Source organism: Heterocephalus glaber, unplaced genomic scaffold (genome assembly GCF_053883595.1).
Source record: "Heterocephalus glaber isolate CG9 unplaced genomic scaffold, H.glaber_assembly_v1.0 deba00001707, whole genome shotgun sequence".
In the NCBI taxonomy this organism is placed as follows: Eukaryota; Metazoa; Chordata; class Mammalia; order Rodentia; family Bathyergidae; genus Heterocephalus; species Heterocephalus glaber.
The window spans coordinates 407276-424016 of NW_028258427.1; the positions used below are offsets into that span (position 1 = coordinate 407276).

At 40.9% G+C, this 16741-nt stretch overlaps 1 protein-coding gene across 3 annotated transcripts in view; it reads right to left on the reverse strand.

The window, feature by feature from the left end:
- The window catches only part of Lonp2 (lon peptidase 2, peroxisomal), a 112056-nt gene that overhangs the window by 8839 nt on the left and 86476 nt on the right, over nucleotides 1–16741 (reverse strand). For all 3 annotated transcript variants that reach the window (XM_004873897.4, XM_087199357.1, XM_087199358.1), the window contains one exon: nucleotides 3962–4104. In XM_004873897.4, coding sequence (XP_004873954.1) covers nucleotides 3962–4104 — 143 coding nt within the window. The remainder of the gene's footprint in view (nucleotides 1–3961; nucleotides 4105–16741) is intronic.

Here is a 16741-nt window from a genome sequence, read left to right on the forward strand (position 1 = left end):
TTGAAAAAGTGGCATCACACAGCCCAGTCCGGTCTGATCTCCCCCTGCTAAGACACAGATGCTTCCATAGCCTTTCAGCAGAGACTTTTCTGGGCACAACTGGTGGCCCCAAGGGCAGGCAGCTAGCCCAGACGGGGTGAGCAGTACCAGGCGGTCTTCCTTGGGGAGCATGCAGCAGGGCGGCTGCACTGGGACAGAAAAGCAACTTCCTGCTGTGATTCTTCGGGGCATTTAGTGCATGTTTATATTCTTGCCCATATGCTTCTTGGTCCATTTCTCCTTTCTTTTAGTTTTTCTCTTGTCTTTTTTTTCCCCCTGGTACGGGGGATCGAACTCAGGACCTTGCACTTGTGAGGCAGGCATGGCACCAATGAGTTAAATCCTTGGCCCTTCTTTTTGTTTTTCTCATTGCCCATTTTTAGCAGCTGATTTTATTGGCTTGAAAGCAACCATGATGATGGAATCTTCGAATTCATCTTTGAATGCATTTTATTCAGTATGCCTTTAAAAATCTGCAGGTCTGTTCTCTTCCTCTTATTACTTTTTAAGGGCAGTGACTTTTGGATAAGGACTGTTCATACATTATGGTCAGATGCCAACACTGAAGTTTTAACCCAAGGTGGGGACTCTATAAACATGAATGGAATCAGGCTTCACCAAATAGCCGAATCCTGTCCCCAGCCGGGCAGACAGTGCTTTGTCACTTTGGGGTACCTAATATAAAACACCATCCATCTGATTTGCTTGCTGGCCTCCTCTTTGTGTTCTCTCCAGCATGTAGAAGAGCTGAGCTCTGGTTGCCCACTGGAGAAAGCACAGGGCCCAGCAGGGAAGGGAAACGTGGTCCGTGCCTACCGTCAGCAGGCCCCTCCGCACACTGGCTCCGAGCTGTCCTGAGCTGAGTCAGCTAAGCCTTACCACGCCAGCTACTCCGCTCTTCCTTGTTGTTGTTGTTGTTTTTAAAGCATGCGGAGGCCTTTTACTCGATTATTTTTCGAAAGAATTTAACTGATCTTGTTTCTGTAGGAAACTTTATGGTATTTGAAAGGTGACCTATTGTACTGTTCCTAAATTTGAAATCTAGACTAAGTTCCTGAAACTATTTTCCAATCTGTCTGGAGAATTCCAAAGGGATGTGGCTCATTACTGACAAGTGTGCCTTCCCGCTGCTCTGCGCTGCCAGTTCACCAGGGCAGTAACAGTTTCTGGTACGAATATACTTTTGTAGCTACATCTTCAAGGGAAGTAAAGAACCATAGAGGGTGGCCTAACAATGATGAGTTATTAAATGTGGATACAAATTGGGATAATGAAAACAACTGGGTGTTTTGCGAATATATTGTGCCTGGCTATGGTGGTGCATACCTGTAATTCCAGCTACTTGGGAGGCTGAGGCATGATGACTGCAAGCTTGAGGCCAGCCTCAGAACTTATCAATTCCCTGTCTCAAAACAGAAAGGCCTGGGGGTTAGATCAGGATAGAGTGCTTGCCTAGCATGCACCAGGACCTGGGTTCAAGTCCCAGTAGCAACAAAAAGGAAAGGAAAGGAAGGGAAGGGAAGCAAAAACAGATACACTGTAAATGAAAACCTCATGTAGGGCGGATGCTCTTTTAAAAAAAAAAAAAATAGTGCCGGGCTGGGGGTTTAGCTCAGTGGTTCCGTCACCTGCGCCTGCCTCGAAAGCACAACATCCCAAGTTTGATCCTTGGCACCCCCCGCTCCCGCCCCCAAAAGAGTAAGAATTGTCTTGATCTGACAGGGTGTTACGGAAGAGTGGAAAGAATAATGCAGTTGGAGCCACCTCATTTGAGTTTGAATAATAATTCTACTGGTTGCAGTTTATGTGAATTTACGTAATTCACTTCATCTCTTTAAGATTGTTTCCTTGTGTGTAAAATGGAAGACTCCCAGGCACTGTGATGGCCCACCTGGACAAAAAGAAGGTTTCATAAATCTTAATTGTTTTTTCGGTACCAGAAATCGAACTCAGGACCTTGTGCTTATGAGGCTGGCAGCGGCACCACTGAGCTAAATCCCTGGCTCATAAATCTTAATTTTATAGATTTAGAAGTTAAGGCAGAGCATGGGTCAGTAATTTGGGCTGACGGTTATCAGAACATGACAGGTAAAAGAAGAAACCCCACCCAGGCTTCAAGGTAAAAAGATGAGCAAAATGTTCCAAACACTTAGGCACCAGACCTTTGACTCTACAATTCCATTTATAAAAGGCAAAATGGCTGTTAGTCTCCTTCAGTTTACATGTAGAAGTCACATGTAATAGCTGTGACTGCAGCACAGGAAATAAAAGTCTTCTCTCCTCCAATGACACCAAAGAGAGCTGTTAAGGAGTGTTTATAAAATTTCTTATTTCTGTTCTTCTGGCTCTTTCTTGGCCAAAGCTCCAGGAATGTCACTGATGCTTCCAAACCTAACGTCAGCAGAAATGGCTGGGAGAAAAGGGTTACGAAACAGAAACAGGCATCTCTCTTCACTTCTCTTTGTAGCTCTAGTTTAAATTCGCAAAGAACTGTTGGAATGCACGTTTTCTGGAATGCCTAGAGAAAAAGGCCATTGGACCCGCAGAAGTCAGGCCTCATACGTGTCCTAACTCAGAGAATCACTGATTCTCTCAGAACAAGAAGGTAGGTTTTTTTTCCCTTTTTAAATCAGTTTTGTTTAAGTACTTTCAACAGTTCAAAATTCAAATCCATAGTATTTTAAGAATCCAAACAACCAAAGTTATGCTTTTGATTCTATTGCTAAAGTTAAGCTGTACTGTCAAGAGTAAACAAGTTCTTTTTTATCTTTTTTTGTTTTTGTTTTGTTTTTTGAGACAGGGTCTCACTATATAGTTCAGGCTGGCCTTGAACTCATGGTGATCCTCCTGCCTCAGCCTCCTGAGGGCTGGGATTACAGGTGTCTGCCACGACACCTGGCTTTTTTACATTTTTTCAAAGAGTAAACAAATTCTGTTCTTGCAACTTGGAGCTCCATAGAAAGACTCATTAGCTTTAATGATTAGCTCAGAGTTTAGATAAAGTGGGTTTGGGAGCGACAGGATTTCTCCTCTCCATAGCTCAAAGAACCACTGGTAATGACTTTGAATATTAGAGGGAGATATTATCTTATCCATAGTTTATCGGATTCATTTTCTACCTTAAATTGACAAAAGAAGGCAACAGTACAGCTAAATTCAGTAGTATAATGCAAACCTATTCTAGTATCTGACCTATAAAAGCTCATGTGCACACACTATAAAATAGTTTCTGCTGCCCTCAACAGCTGTGTTCTAAAACCTATTTTCATCTGGGCCTCAGCTCAGCCCAGGGGTTCAGGCCTCTTGCTGTGAGATACAGTCAGAGGATACAGGAGGGGTGAACCTGAAAGGAGCTATGAATAGCGAAGTCATCGGCTCCTGAAGGGTGCCTTTTGGTGGGGGGGGCAGGTCCTAGGGATTGAACCCAGGGCCTTGGCACTGAGCTTCATCCTCAGACCTTTATTTCAGATGGTTTTTTTTTAGGCAGGATCTCACTAAATCACTAAATTGCCCAGGCTCGGCTGCAAGTTGTGAGCCTGCCTCAGCCTCCTGGCTAAAGACACTGCTCTTAAAATGGAGGCTGGGCAGTGGCACATGCCTGGAATCCCTGCTACTTGGGAGGCTGAGGTGGGAGGAACACAAGTCTGAGGCTAGCCTGGACAATTTAGTAAGACCCTGGCCCCACACTCCCCCCCCAATACAAGCAAACACCTCAAGGCGCTGGATGTCAGAGTAAAAAGAGAGTGGGTTTCCATAAGAAGACACAGCCTGGGTCCCTGAGCTCTGAAATACCACACAAAAAGCAAGTTTCCAATCTTAACAGAAAACAGCCCCTGGAAATACCCGTCTATGTCCCTCCACCTGTTAAGCAGCTTTCAGAAAAAAAAAATGAAGACCACCAATAGAGAAACAAGAGTATCACCTCCATTTCATATATCGGGGGTCCCAGGATGTCTTTCAGAGCATGGAAATCAATTAAAATTGGCATCTCAGGTGGCAGCGCCAAGTCAGTAGTGTCACTGATAGACTCGGGTTTGTCATCTTCTAAGATGTGTTCTCTGCAACCTAAGAGAGAAAAAATATTATTCAGATACTATACTTGATTTTAGCCAAAAGGCTTAGAAGCAATGAAAAATATTATCCGTAAGTTCTAAGAGGTTTGCAGGTAATTAATACCAGACAGCAGCAGAGGGGAGTACAACGGTTCAGCTCCTTTTGTGCATTTAGTGAAGCACAAAAATAAGTCTCTCAAGAGCCCCTTGAGGGTAGTGCTGGCGACTGCCTTGTACCTTTACTCTCACTTGTATACCTTCTATCTCCCCAGGAAAGCCTTTGCTCCAGGATGCCAGCAACCTTCCTGTCTTTTTATCCATTACACCCATCATTAGGAACAGGGTCTGCCATTGTTCAACTAATGGCCTACAGAGACCAGGTACTAAAGGGGAAAATGCAATAGATTACTTTGTATAACCTCTGTTGGATCACGGCAACTCAGCATTTACGACACTTTCAATACCCTCCCCTCAAGGACCCTGATCGAGTGACCCAAGTCGACACTGTGAGCTTGGAAATAACAGGCCCCATATAAGCAGTGCTCTTTTGAAAGTTTGTAACTCAACTCTAAGGTTATCATTTGCTATTAAATAAATATCTCTGGCAGTGCTGAGGGGAGAATGAGATGCCTACGACCGTGGGCCCATGGGCTACTTCCTTCCCCATCTGACAGCGCTGTCTGGCTGATGATGGTCCCGTTCGTATCCTTTTGGTCTGGGCCTAGACACACAGGGAGCAGGACCCAACCACCCTAACAGACCACCTTCTCTATCCGTCCAATTCTAGTTTGAGAGGAGAAAAATATTACATAACTTCTGGTCAGAAACCTAAAAAGAAGACCAGAGGTTTTAAAAAAGTAGAAACTATTTGGCTCTATTCTATCGCATGCTAGCCTTGCTTTTCTTTTAGTTTTGCAATCAGTCATCCTTCTTTTTGTACTATCTCATGAAGTATTTAAAAATCTTTATGACCTTCTTTACATACTCCCTTCTGAAAGTGATGACCATATGTAACTAATAAAAGACATGTAATTACACACTTACCATGCTACTATATCTACATAATTTTGGATTTGCTATGATTCTTCCAACCTTTGTCTCTTGTCCATTCTTTAATAGCCAAACATTTACCGATACATGTTAGACATACGTAATGATAACACTCATCATAGAGAATCTGTACTTGTACATGACACCTCCTGCCACTTTTTTCCCATTCCCCCCTCCCCTCCCTATGTACAGAAGCTTTGTTTCCAATTTTTCCTTCTATTTTCACTTCTTTTGGTCTCTTCTCCATCCCCCCTCCTTTGTTCCTCTTCCCACTTGAAAATTTTCTTCCCATTTCTCATACATTTTAGTCCTTATTTGCACTTTTAGCTTCTCACACCAGAGAAACAATGCAGTATTTAAACATATGTGTCCGATTTGTTTTACTTGAAAAGTAGGGTCACAAGGTGCATCCATTTAGCTAGAAATGTCTCAAGCTCATCTTTCTTTATGGCAGAGTAGTACTCCAACGTGTAAAAAAACTACATCTTTTTTATCCATTCATCAGTTGATGGGCATTTGGGCTGTTTCCAAGATTTAGCTATTATAAACTGTGCCGCTATAAAAATGGATATGCATATATTGATGTGGTAGGATGCTTTTAATTCTTTCAGGAAGATACCAAGAAGGGGAATAACTGGGTCGAATGGAACCTCTAGTTTTAGTTTTTTGAGGAATCTCCACATTGATGTCCACAGTGGTCACACCAGTCTACACTTCCACCAACAGTGAAGAAGGGTTCCTTTTTCCCCACAGCACCTCCAGCATTTGTTATTGCTTGATTTCTCTATAGCAGCCATTCTTTCTGGAGTGAGATGGAATCTCAGCATGGTTTTAATTTGTGTAAGTCTTTCTTTCTGGTACCAGGGATCGAACTCAGGACTTTGCACTTTCGAGGCAGGCGGTGGAGCCACTGAGCTAAATACCCAGCCCAGCATGGTTTTAATTTGCATTTCATGAATGACCAGTGATGTTGAACATTTTTTCATACATTTATTTGCTGCTTCTATTTCATCTGAGGAGTATCTTCATTTCACATGCCCATTTTTGGATTGGGTCTTTAAATTTGGGAGGATCTGATTTTTTTGAGTTCTTTATATATTCTAGATGGTAGTCCTTTGAGGAATAGCTGGCAAAAATTTTTATCCACATTGTGGGTTGTCTCTTCACTCTGTTAGTGGTTTCTCTTGCTGTGCAAAAGCTTGTTAATGAGATGACGTCCCAGTTGTTGATTTTTTTGTAGTATTTCCCATGCGGTCTGGGTTTTGTTCATGAAGTCTTTGCCTACTCCTATGTCCTTAAGCAATCTGCCTATTCTCTCTTCCAGCAGATTTAATGTTTCTGTTTTAATATTTACATCTTCGATCCATTTCAATTCTGGATTAGTGCATGGTGAAAGATATGGCTCTAGTTTCAATCTCTGGCATGCAGAAAAACGAGTTTTTCCAGCACCATTTATTAAAGAGGCTATCTTTCTTCCAGTGAAGGTGTCTGGCTCTTTTCTCAAAGATAAGATGGCTGAGTACACCTGGAGTTGTTTCTGCATTTTCTAATCTGTTCCATTGAACCTCAGGTATGTTGTTTTGGCAGTACCATGCAGTTTTTATCACAGTAGCTTTGTAGTATGATTTCAGGTCAGGAATTATGATGTCTCCTGTCTTGCCTGTTGCCCAGAATTGCCTTTGCTATTTTAGGTCTCTTCTGGTTCCAAATGAACTTTAGGATTGTTTTTTCTAATTCTGTGATATCCTGTTGGAATTTTGATTGAGATTGCATTAAATGTATAACAATTTTTTCTTGATACTGGGGATCAAACTCAGGACCTTGCATTTTCCAGGCAGGCATGGTGCCACTGAGCTACATCCCTGGCCCTGTATAACAATTTTGGAAGTATGGCCATTTTCACTATATTGGTTCTTCCTATCCAAGAACAAGGGCTATCTTTCCATTTTCTGATATCCTCTCTGATCTCCTTTTTCAGAGTACTGTAGTGTTCCATGTAGAGGTCTTTTACTCCCTTCATTAGATTGATTTCTAGGTATTTCATTTTTGGGGGATGCTATTGTGAAAGGTGTTGCTTCCTTAATTTATCTCCCAGTGAGTTTGTTATTCGTGTACAGAAAGGCTATTGTTTTTTGAGTGCTGATTTTGTATCCAGCTACTCTACCGAATTTGGTCATCAAATCTAGAAGTCTTTTGGTGGAGTTTTTGGGGTCCTCTATATAGAGTATCATGTCATCCACAAATAATGATAATTTAACTTCTTCCTTTCCCATCCTTATTCCTTTTACTTCTTTCTCTTGTCTAATTGCTCTGGTTAATGTTTCCAGAACTATATCAAATAAGATATAGTGACAGTGGACATGCTTGTCTTGTTTCTGATTTTAGAGTGAGAGCTTTCAGTTTTTATCCATTTAGTATGATGTTGGCTTTTGAATTATGGTAGATGGCTTTTATCAGACTGAGATAAAGACCATCTATACCAATTTTCTGTAGGGTTTTTATCATGAATGGGTGTTGGAATTTGTCAAACCTTTTTTTCTACATCTATTGAGAGGATCATATGGTTTTTGTCCTTGGCTCTGTTAATATAGTGTATTACATTTATTGATTTGTGTATGTTGAACAATCCATGTATCTATGGGATAAATCCAACTTGGTCATGGTGTATAATCTTCTTGATAATTTGCTGCACTTTGTTCGCCAGTATTTTATTGAGGAATTTTGCATCTATGTTCATTAGGGAGATTGGGCTGTAAATCTCTTTTTTAGTTGGATCCTTCTCTGGTTTTGGAATCAGGGTAATGCTTGCTTCCAGAAGTGAATTGGGGAGTACTGCTTCCCTTTCAATTTCATTAAAGGGGTTAAGAAGGAGTGGCATTAGGTCATCTCTAAATTTCTTGCAGAATTCAGCAGTGAATCCATCACGGCCTGGGCTTTTTCTTGTTGTTAGGTTTTTAATTACATCTTCAATTTATTGTCTGATATTGATTTAGAATTTTTATATCTTCTTGATTCAGCTTTGGTAGCTCATATGTATCTAGGAATCTGTCCATTTCATCTGTATTTTCCATGTTATTAGAATACAGATTCTCAAAGTAGGTAATGATCTTCTGGATTTCTGCAGGATCTGTTGTGATTTTACTCTTTATTCTTACTTGGATGGATTTCAGTCTCTTCCTTCCTTTTTTTGATAAGTTTGGCTAAGAGTTTGTCATTATTTACTCTTTCAGAGAATTGACTTGAATCATTAACACTTTTTATTTTCAGCCTCCATTGCATTAATTTCTCCTCTGATTTTTATAATTTCTTCCCTTGTGCAAGCTTTGGGCTTGACTTGCTATTCTTTTTCTAGAAGCTTGAGGTTCAACATTAGGTTGTTTATTTGATCCCACTGTTTCTGATTTTTTTTCTTTTTCTTGTTCAGGACCAGCAATTGAACTCAGGGCCTCACACTTGCCAGGCAGACACTGCCACTGAGCTACATCCCAGGCTGTTTTCCTGATATGGGTATTCATTGCTATAAATATCCCTTGTAGGACAGTTTTCATTGCATCTCATAAGTTCCAGTATTTTGTACTGGCATTATCATTTAATTGTAGAAACTCTGATTTCTTTTTTAATTTCACCAGTGACCCACTGGTTGTTCAGGAGGGTGTTATTTAATTTTCATGTGTTTATGAAGTTCTTGAGGTTTCTTTTGCCACTGATTTCCAATTTCATTGCACTATGGTCTCATAATATGCATGGGACAACTTCATTTCCTTTGCATCTACTTTAGCTTGTTTTATGAGCTAGTATATGGTCTATTTTGGAGAACGTCCAGTGTGTAGCATAGAAGAATGTGTATTCTGATGTTTTGGGGTAGAACACTGTGTAATATAATACTGAGTCCATTTGTTCAAAAGTTTGGTTCAGTTCTAATATTTCATTGTTGTTTTTTTGTCTAGTTGATCTATTTGACAGTGGGGTACTGAGGTCAACTGTATTAAGTGTTTAAATGATTTTTCATGTCCATTGATATTTGTTTTAGGGTTTTTTTGGTACTGGGGATCGAACTCGGGACCTTGCACTTGTGAGGCAGGCACCGGAACCACTGAGCTAAATCCTTGGCCCTGATATTTGTTTTATATACTTGGGTGCACTGGTATTTGGTGCATATATATTTATGATTGTTATCTCTTCCTCTTGGGTTTTTCCCTTTACAAGGATGTGGTGACCTTCTTTGTCTCTCTTAATCAGTCTTAGCTTGAAATCCACTTTGTCTACAAATAGAATAGCTACCCCTGCTTTTTTCTGGGTTCCCATTGCATGGGATATTGTTTTCCATCCTTTGACTCTCAGTCTATGAATTTCTTTTTGAATTAAATATTTCCTGTATGCAGCATATTGTTGGATCTTGCTTCTTGATGCATTTTGCCAGCCTGTTTCTTTTCATTGGTGAATTGAGACCACTAACACTGGTAGTTATAAGTGATATGTATTGTCATCGCTATCATGTTAGTTTCCTGTTGTTGGCTTCCTTCTTTCCTCTTTTAATTTCTTGCCTTAATGGTGGATTCATTCTGTTGGAGTTCATGGAGTTTTAATCCTTGTTGTCTCTTTCTAGAATGAATATACTTCAAAACACGTTGGAGTGGTGGTTTGGTGGTCATGAATTTCTTCAGGGGTTGTCATGGAAGTATCTTATTTCTCCATCAATTTTGAAACATAATTTTTCAGGGTACATCAATCTGGGTTGGAGGTTGTTTTCCTTTAAGGTTTAAAATACCTCCCTCCAAGCTCTCCTTCACTTGAGGGTTTGTGTTGAAAAGTCTTGTGTGATTCTGATGGCTTTCCTTTATAAGTGATTTGTTTTCTTTAACAGCTTTTAATATTCTGTTCTTGTGTTGAATTTCTGGAATCCTGACTATTATATGCCTTGGAGAAGATTTTTTGATCACGGCTAATTGGGAGTTCTATATGCCTCACTCATCTGTATGTCATATTCTTTTTCCTGCTTGGGAAGTTTCCTGCCATTAGTTCTGTGAACAGGTTTTTGTTTTTTTTTAATGTCATTTGTGCTATCTTCTGCTTTTTCATGGACTCTGATCAATCTTATGTTCTTCTTTGCATCGTCTAGCAGGTGATGGATTGATTTCTTGTGGTCCCTTGCTATTTTTAAGAAATCTTTCTTTTCATGATCGTTAATCACAATCCTGTCTTCTATATCTGGTATTTTTGTTCTCACACTGGCTCATTCTGCTGCGTATACTTTCAATGGAGTTTTTAATCTCCTGGATATCTATTTGAATCTGTTTCATGGTGCATTTCTTTCCTACACTGGGCATTCATGGTTTCCATCATGTTCATGAGCTCCTCTATTTTTTTTTTTCTATCTTTATCTGCTCTAGAGTCACTAAGCATGTCTTTCATTCTGGTCATCATCTCTGTAGTTATCTAAGAAATTATTTCTGCTTTGATTTTTTTTTCTAGAGCCTTGTTTATCTGCTTTTTTACTCCTGCTGTTTCCACTTCAGAGAGTCCAGGTTGGTGGCCTTTGTAGTGTTCCACCTCATTGCTCCCTGTGATCATCTCTTGTGAGTTGAAATTGTGTGTGGGGGGTGTTGCATTTTGTTTAAGTGTCCTCTCATTTTCTATTTATTTTTAAGTTTAATTTCTGGGTTTATGCTTGTAAATTGCTTATGGTGAGTAGCTTTATTGCCAGTATTCAGAACCCTTAGGGAATGACTATTTCTCAGAAGTGTCTTTGAGGGGTAGCTGGATTTTGGTTTTTTGGGGGTTTTTTGTGTTTTTGCTTTTTGCTTTTGAGTCTGTTGCAAGATCCTATCTCTTCAATGTACTGGGTATGAGAAGTCTCTGTCTACTTGGCCCATCCACCAGTTCTGAAGCCCTTTAGACAATCTCAGTCTTGGTATACCACGAGGAACATCTGATTAGCACAATTATGTCACCTTGGCTAAAGTAGTACAATCAGCAATAACAACAGCATCAAATATAACCTAGATAATGACAAACTGTGGTAACTATTTTTTTTGTTTTTGTTTTCTTTTTTTGGTACTAGGGATCGAACTCGGGTCCTTGTGCTTGCGAGGCAGGCGACAGAACCACTGAGCTAAATCCCCGGCCCAAAATAGAACTCCCATTTTTTTTTTTTTTGGTACCGGGGATTGAACTTGGGTCCTGTGCTTGCGAGGCAGGTGGAACCACTGAGCTAAATCCCCGGCTTGTGGTAACTATTAATTTGCTACCTTTAACTGTATGAACTACATTTGTGGTTATATACCAAAATCTAAAACTTGTATGCAATGAATAAACCCTTAGTATGACAATTTTACCCTTAGGGAAGAAGATTTAAAAGGGTTTTTTTGGGAGGGGGCAGAGAAATAGAAAGAGAGGAAGCAATCAGGAGCAACACTGAAGGACAAAGGAAGCTCATACAAACTTTAGAAAACTGGTGAAGAAGACAGGAGGGAAAGAGAAAAGGAAGAAATAAAAACAAGAACAGAACAGAAGAACAACAAAAAACTAGAAACTGTGTTCAAACATTCAAGAAAAAACAAAACAAGAACCAAAAAAGAGGAAAGAAAAAAGAAAAAAGAAAAAAAAAAAAGTCCAATTCAGAGTGTGTCTCTGCTGTCACTGGTAAACAACATGGGCAGACAGAGCCCAGAGCTGAACGGATTAATCCCAGCAAGCCAGTTGAAGCTTCATGGTGGAGTAGTGGATAATCCCAGCCAGCCTGCTCCTTTAGTTCCACTGAAGTTCAGGTCAGTTTCTGGGTATGAGGCTGAAATCAGATTCCTTGAGCCTACAACAGTCCATATGCCTCCTGCCAGCTTGAACTGTATTCCCTGACCTGACTTGACTTGAACTTGGCACACACACTGACACCCCAGGATCCACTAGATGGGAGTCAGCCCATAGCTATTCTGAGTTCTGAGCTCAGTTGGCCCCTCTCCAAGATGGCTACCAGCCAATCATCCTCTCCTAGGTGATGGCTGAACCTGGATAACTCAACAGCCACTGTAGTCCATTGTATTCATTGCTCTGTTTCACTGCTGCATTTTTCCATGGAGGCCTCTTGGGGTCACCAGTAGTCACTGTGCATCTGCAGGTTCAACCTGCTGTTCCCACACTGTAAGTCCAGACTCTGGGAGAGAGTGCTGCTTGCTATCTCCCTCCTCTTTGTTGAAGCCTCTCTCTTTGCTCTCTGCATGGACTTCAATTCTTGCTTCAGATCCTTCCTGAGTCCCAAGGACCCACTTCCCTGCTTCTCCTCCTCGTGCCACTATATTCCAGTGGCAGGACACTAAGCCTTGGAAAGGCTCTTTCGCTGTTGCTCACCACTCAGCCATCTTCCCAGAAGTTCTTGTCCATTCTTGTATCTCAGGAAGTTAAAAGAATTTGTTTTCACTAACTCCTTTCCTTCTTAAAGCAATTACTGAGTATGTTTAGCAGCAGCAAACCCTTGTTTTAGACTAATGCTACTGGAGACATCCTAGGGTATCAGAAATTAGCCTGGTGTACCCTGGAGGTTAATAGTTTCCTAGTCTGCTCTCCTGGGCTGTCCTGGATGCCTCTTCAAGACCCAATCAGACAAATGACAAAAACACAGCAATTCACTCTTTCTGCTGCTTAATGGCTATTTGACAGAATGAATTATGCTATGCAGTGCATTAAAGCTCTCACTACGATGTCTGCAGAACTGTTTGTGAGAATTAAGAAAGTTCTTTGTAGACTGAAAAGTACAATCACATACTGTATCAGAAGTGTTAAGTCTTGAGTCATATATGTCCTCATAATCACATTTGTAATGTTACTTGATATTTCAAGGTTTGACTCAACTATATTCTTGAAATCTTCCTGCATCATTTTAACTTCATTACTAGCACCTATTCATTTCACAAAACCTAGCAGTTATTGAGTTACTCCATGGCTTATAGAAATGGGAGATTTTCTGCTTGCTGCTGTTTGCAATGTATTATTCCAAGCAGTATCAAGAATCCAGGACGGGTGAAGACTCCCGTGATGTTTTGTTTTTTTCCTTCCAGTGATCAGTTTAGCTGCATGGAGATCTCAGAGCAGAAGAGGAGGCAGGTGTCACTGCTTAATTAAAATATTAATTTTAATGTGCACAGCAGGAATGCACTGCCCGTCTCAGGTTGCCACATACTTCTAGAACTGTGCACCAAGAGGCTGTGGGGCTTTGCAGGTTCCTCGAGATCTGATGACTGTTGCCAGCCTGTGTTTCACTATCACAGGAGGAAGCAAGGCAAGGCTGTGAAAGCCAATCCACAATTATGTAACCAATGCTTCAGGACAGCCAATCCCTTTCCAAGGGTAGTACTGAATTCAGGGCTTTGAGAGCCAAGGGAGCAGGGATAGGGAAAGGTACTTCTAATACAGCTAGACCTCATAATACAAAAGATGGCAATTTGGCTACAGCAGCTGTATTATAAAAAGATTCAATAAACTCAAACTAATTGGCACTTCAAAATATTCCATCACTAAAACGCAGGCCTAGAGAACTAAAGCTCTAGTCAAGAAAACAATGGCACCTAATAACTGACAAGATAGTGCTAGATTGTAAGATCAATCTCTGGGGCCTTGGATAATGCTACCATGGTACACTGAGGCCACTCAGGAAATGAGCGTAGGCCGCACTGAGCATTGAGTCCATGCACTCAGCTGTAGTTCCATGCCCTCCCTGTTGGGGTGACCAGAACCCAGAGAAGAGGGCAGCAGCGTCCTTGGGTTCAATGCTAGCCTTGCCTGTGACTGAACCATCCCAGCAGGATGGACTTTTTCAGGCAAAGGAAAAACAAAACCATGGATCTGCCCTGCAAATCCTTCTTCCTGGAATTGTGCATTCCTTTCTTTTAAGCTCTTCTCCTGAACAAAAATAATGTTTTTTAACAAAGGGCTAAAACGATCTGTAAAAACTATTACTTCACGAGATGCAGAGAAATCTCAGGTATGAAAGCAAGATAGCATCTTCTAGTTACCAAAATAGAGTAACTAATAAAGAAGTTTAAGAAATGACAAAGGTCAGTGTTAAAGCAAAGAAGCTGGGCATGGTGGTGCATGCTTGTAATGCTAGCACTAGAAGGCTGAGGTAGGAGTATCAGTGTGAGGTTTTTTGTTTTTTGGTTTTTGGTTTTTTTTGGCACCAGGGATTGAACTCAGGTCCTTGCTCTTGTGCAGCAGGTGGCGAAACCACTGAGCTAAATCCCTGGTCCCTCAGTGAGAGTTTAAAGCCAGCCTGAGCTACACTGTGAGTTGAAGGCTAGTCTGGATTACATAATGAGATCTTGTCTCAAAAAACTAAAAAAAATTAAGAAGAGAGCAGGGATGGTGGCACAAGGCTGTGATCCCCATCCTTTGAGAGACTGAAGCAGGAGGATCTCAAGTTTAAGCTTAGCCTGGGCAACTTAGTGACTGAGTGAGATCCTGTCTCAAAAGTAAAAAGGGCTAAAAAAAAAAAGTAAAAAGGGCTAGAGATGTAGTTCAGTGTGAAGGTCCTGGGTTCAATACCTACAACTGGAAAAATTTAAAAAAGGAAATGAGGAAATATAAATTGTTTCAGTCCTTCAGTACAGCAATTTGGCAATATACTGAGAGCACTTCTAATATCCATCATCTCAGATTCAGTGATTCTTTTTTGTAGCAGTCTATCCTTAAGGATGTAAACAAAAATACATGCATGGAGTTACTTATAGAAGCAGAGCATAATCAAAAACCACACTCACAACACTCAGCATTAGGAACACAGTTAAGTACACTGTGGCACACACATCCATCTGATACAACACTATGCAGTCAAACTGTTTTCCAGGTGTTCTGAGTAACATGAAAAAATTCTTTTTTTTTTGGTCCTGAACTTGGGACCTTGTGCTTATGAAGCAGGCGGTGGAACCACTGAGCTAAATCCCCAGCCCATGTGAAAAACTTCTTTTGGGCAGGTCCCAGCACCCGGAAGGAAGCTCCCCGCCTCCATCCCAGGCTCCTAGGGCAGAGAGGGTGAGCCGGTCCCAGCACCCGGAAGGAAGCTCCTCCACCGCCATCCCAGGCTCCTAGGGCAGTGAAGCTCAGCCGGTCCCAGCACCTGGAAGGAAGCTCCTCGCTTCCATTCCAGGCTCCTAGGGTAGAGAAGCTGAGCCGGTCCCAGCACCCCCCCACCCCGTGGAAATGAGAAGACACATAAACAAGCCTCAAAAACAGACTTCCAGATCACCTACAGCAACCTCAAAGGGAAACAAGATGGAACACTCTGATACTCAACCACCTGGACTCTCTGAACTGGCAACAAAAGAGGATCTGGGAAAAATGAAATCGGAAATAGTTACTCAGATAACAGCAAAGATTTTGCTCATGGTGCAAGATATGATTAATAAATCTAGAGAGGACACAGATACAAAAATAGAGGATCTGAGGAACATGATGGAATCCCAACATAGGAAACAAATGGAATCCATAAAACAGATACAAACAGATTTCCAAGAGATTCAAAACTCCATTGAAAGTCTGCATAGCAGAATGAACCAATGTGAGGATAGAATTTCACATATAGAAGATACGATTGCAATTAGTGAGGAGAAGAAAAATTGCTTTAAAATTGTAAGGGAACACGAGAAATCAATCCAGCAGCTGCTAGACGATGCAAAGAAGAATAACATGAGACTGATTGGAGTCAATGAAGAAAGAGGAGAGAGTGCAGATGACATAAAAAAACTTCTCAGAAGTGATGGCAGAAAACTTCCCAAGGAGGGGAAAAGAACTTGACATACAGATAAGTGAGGCATATAGGACTCCAGCTAGCCTTAATCAAAAAAAATCTACACATAGGCATATAATAGTTAGGATTCCAGAAATCCAACAGAAGAATAAAATTCTACAAGCAGTGAGAGAAAAGAAACAAATCACATACAAAGGAAAGCCCATCAGGATCACAGCAGACTTTTCAATGCAAACCCTCAAGGCAAGAAGAGCTTGGAGTGATGTATTTCAAGCCCTAAAGGAAAACAGCCTCCAACCCAGATTGATGTACCCTGCAAAACTATCTTTCAAAATGGATGGAGAAATAAGATACTTTGATGATAAACAGCACCTCACAGCAAGAATACCAAACCAACACTCCAAAAAATTTTAGACAATACCCTAGGAAAAGACAATGAGGATCACAACCCCAGGAAACCCAGCAGAACGAATCCACTGGGCATGACAAATTAAACGCAAAGGGAGAGAATCCAACAAAAAGAAAAAGTCATGACAAGGCTTTTAAAACTTTTGACTTCATCTCCCTAATGAGTGTATAATTCAATCTTTTTTTGGTACCAGGGATCGAACTCAGGCCCTCGCGCTTGCGAAGCAGGTGCCGGAACCACTGAGCTAAATCCCCGGCCCCATAATTCAATCTTATTATTGTACTGATTAGTATTTTTCTGATTCTAGAGTTGCACACCATTCCTTGTGCTATACTGGCTATTTATCATCTTCTCATGTCTACATTTTAATTGGGTTGTCTATTAATGAGCTCTAAGAATTCTTTATATATTCTGCTCATAGGTTATATGCATTGTAAATATGGTCTGTTTAAGGAC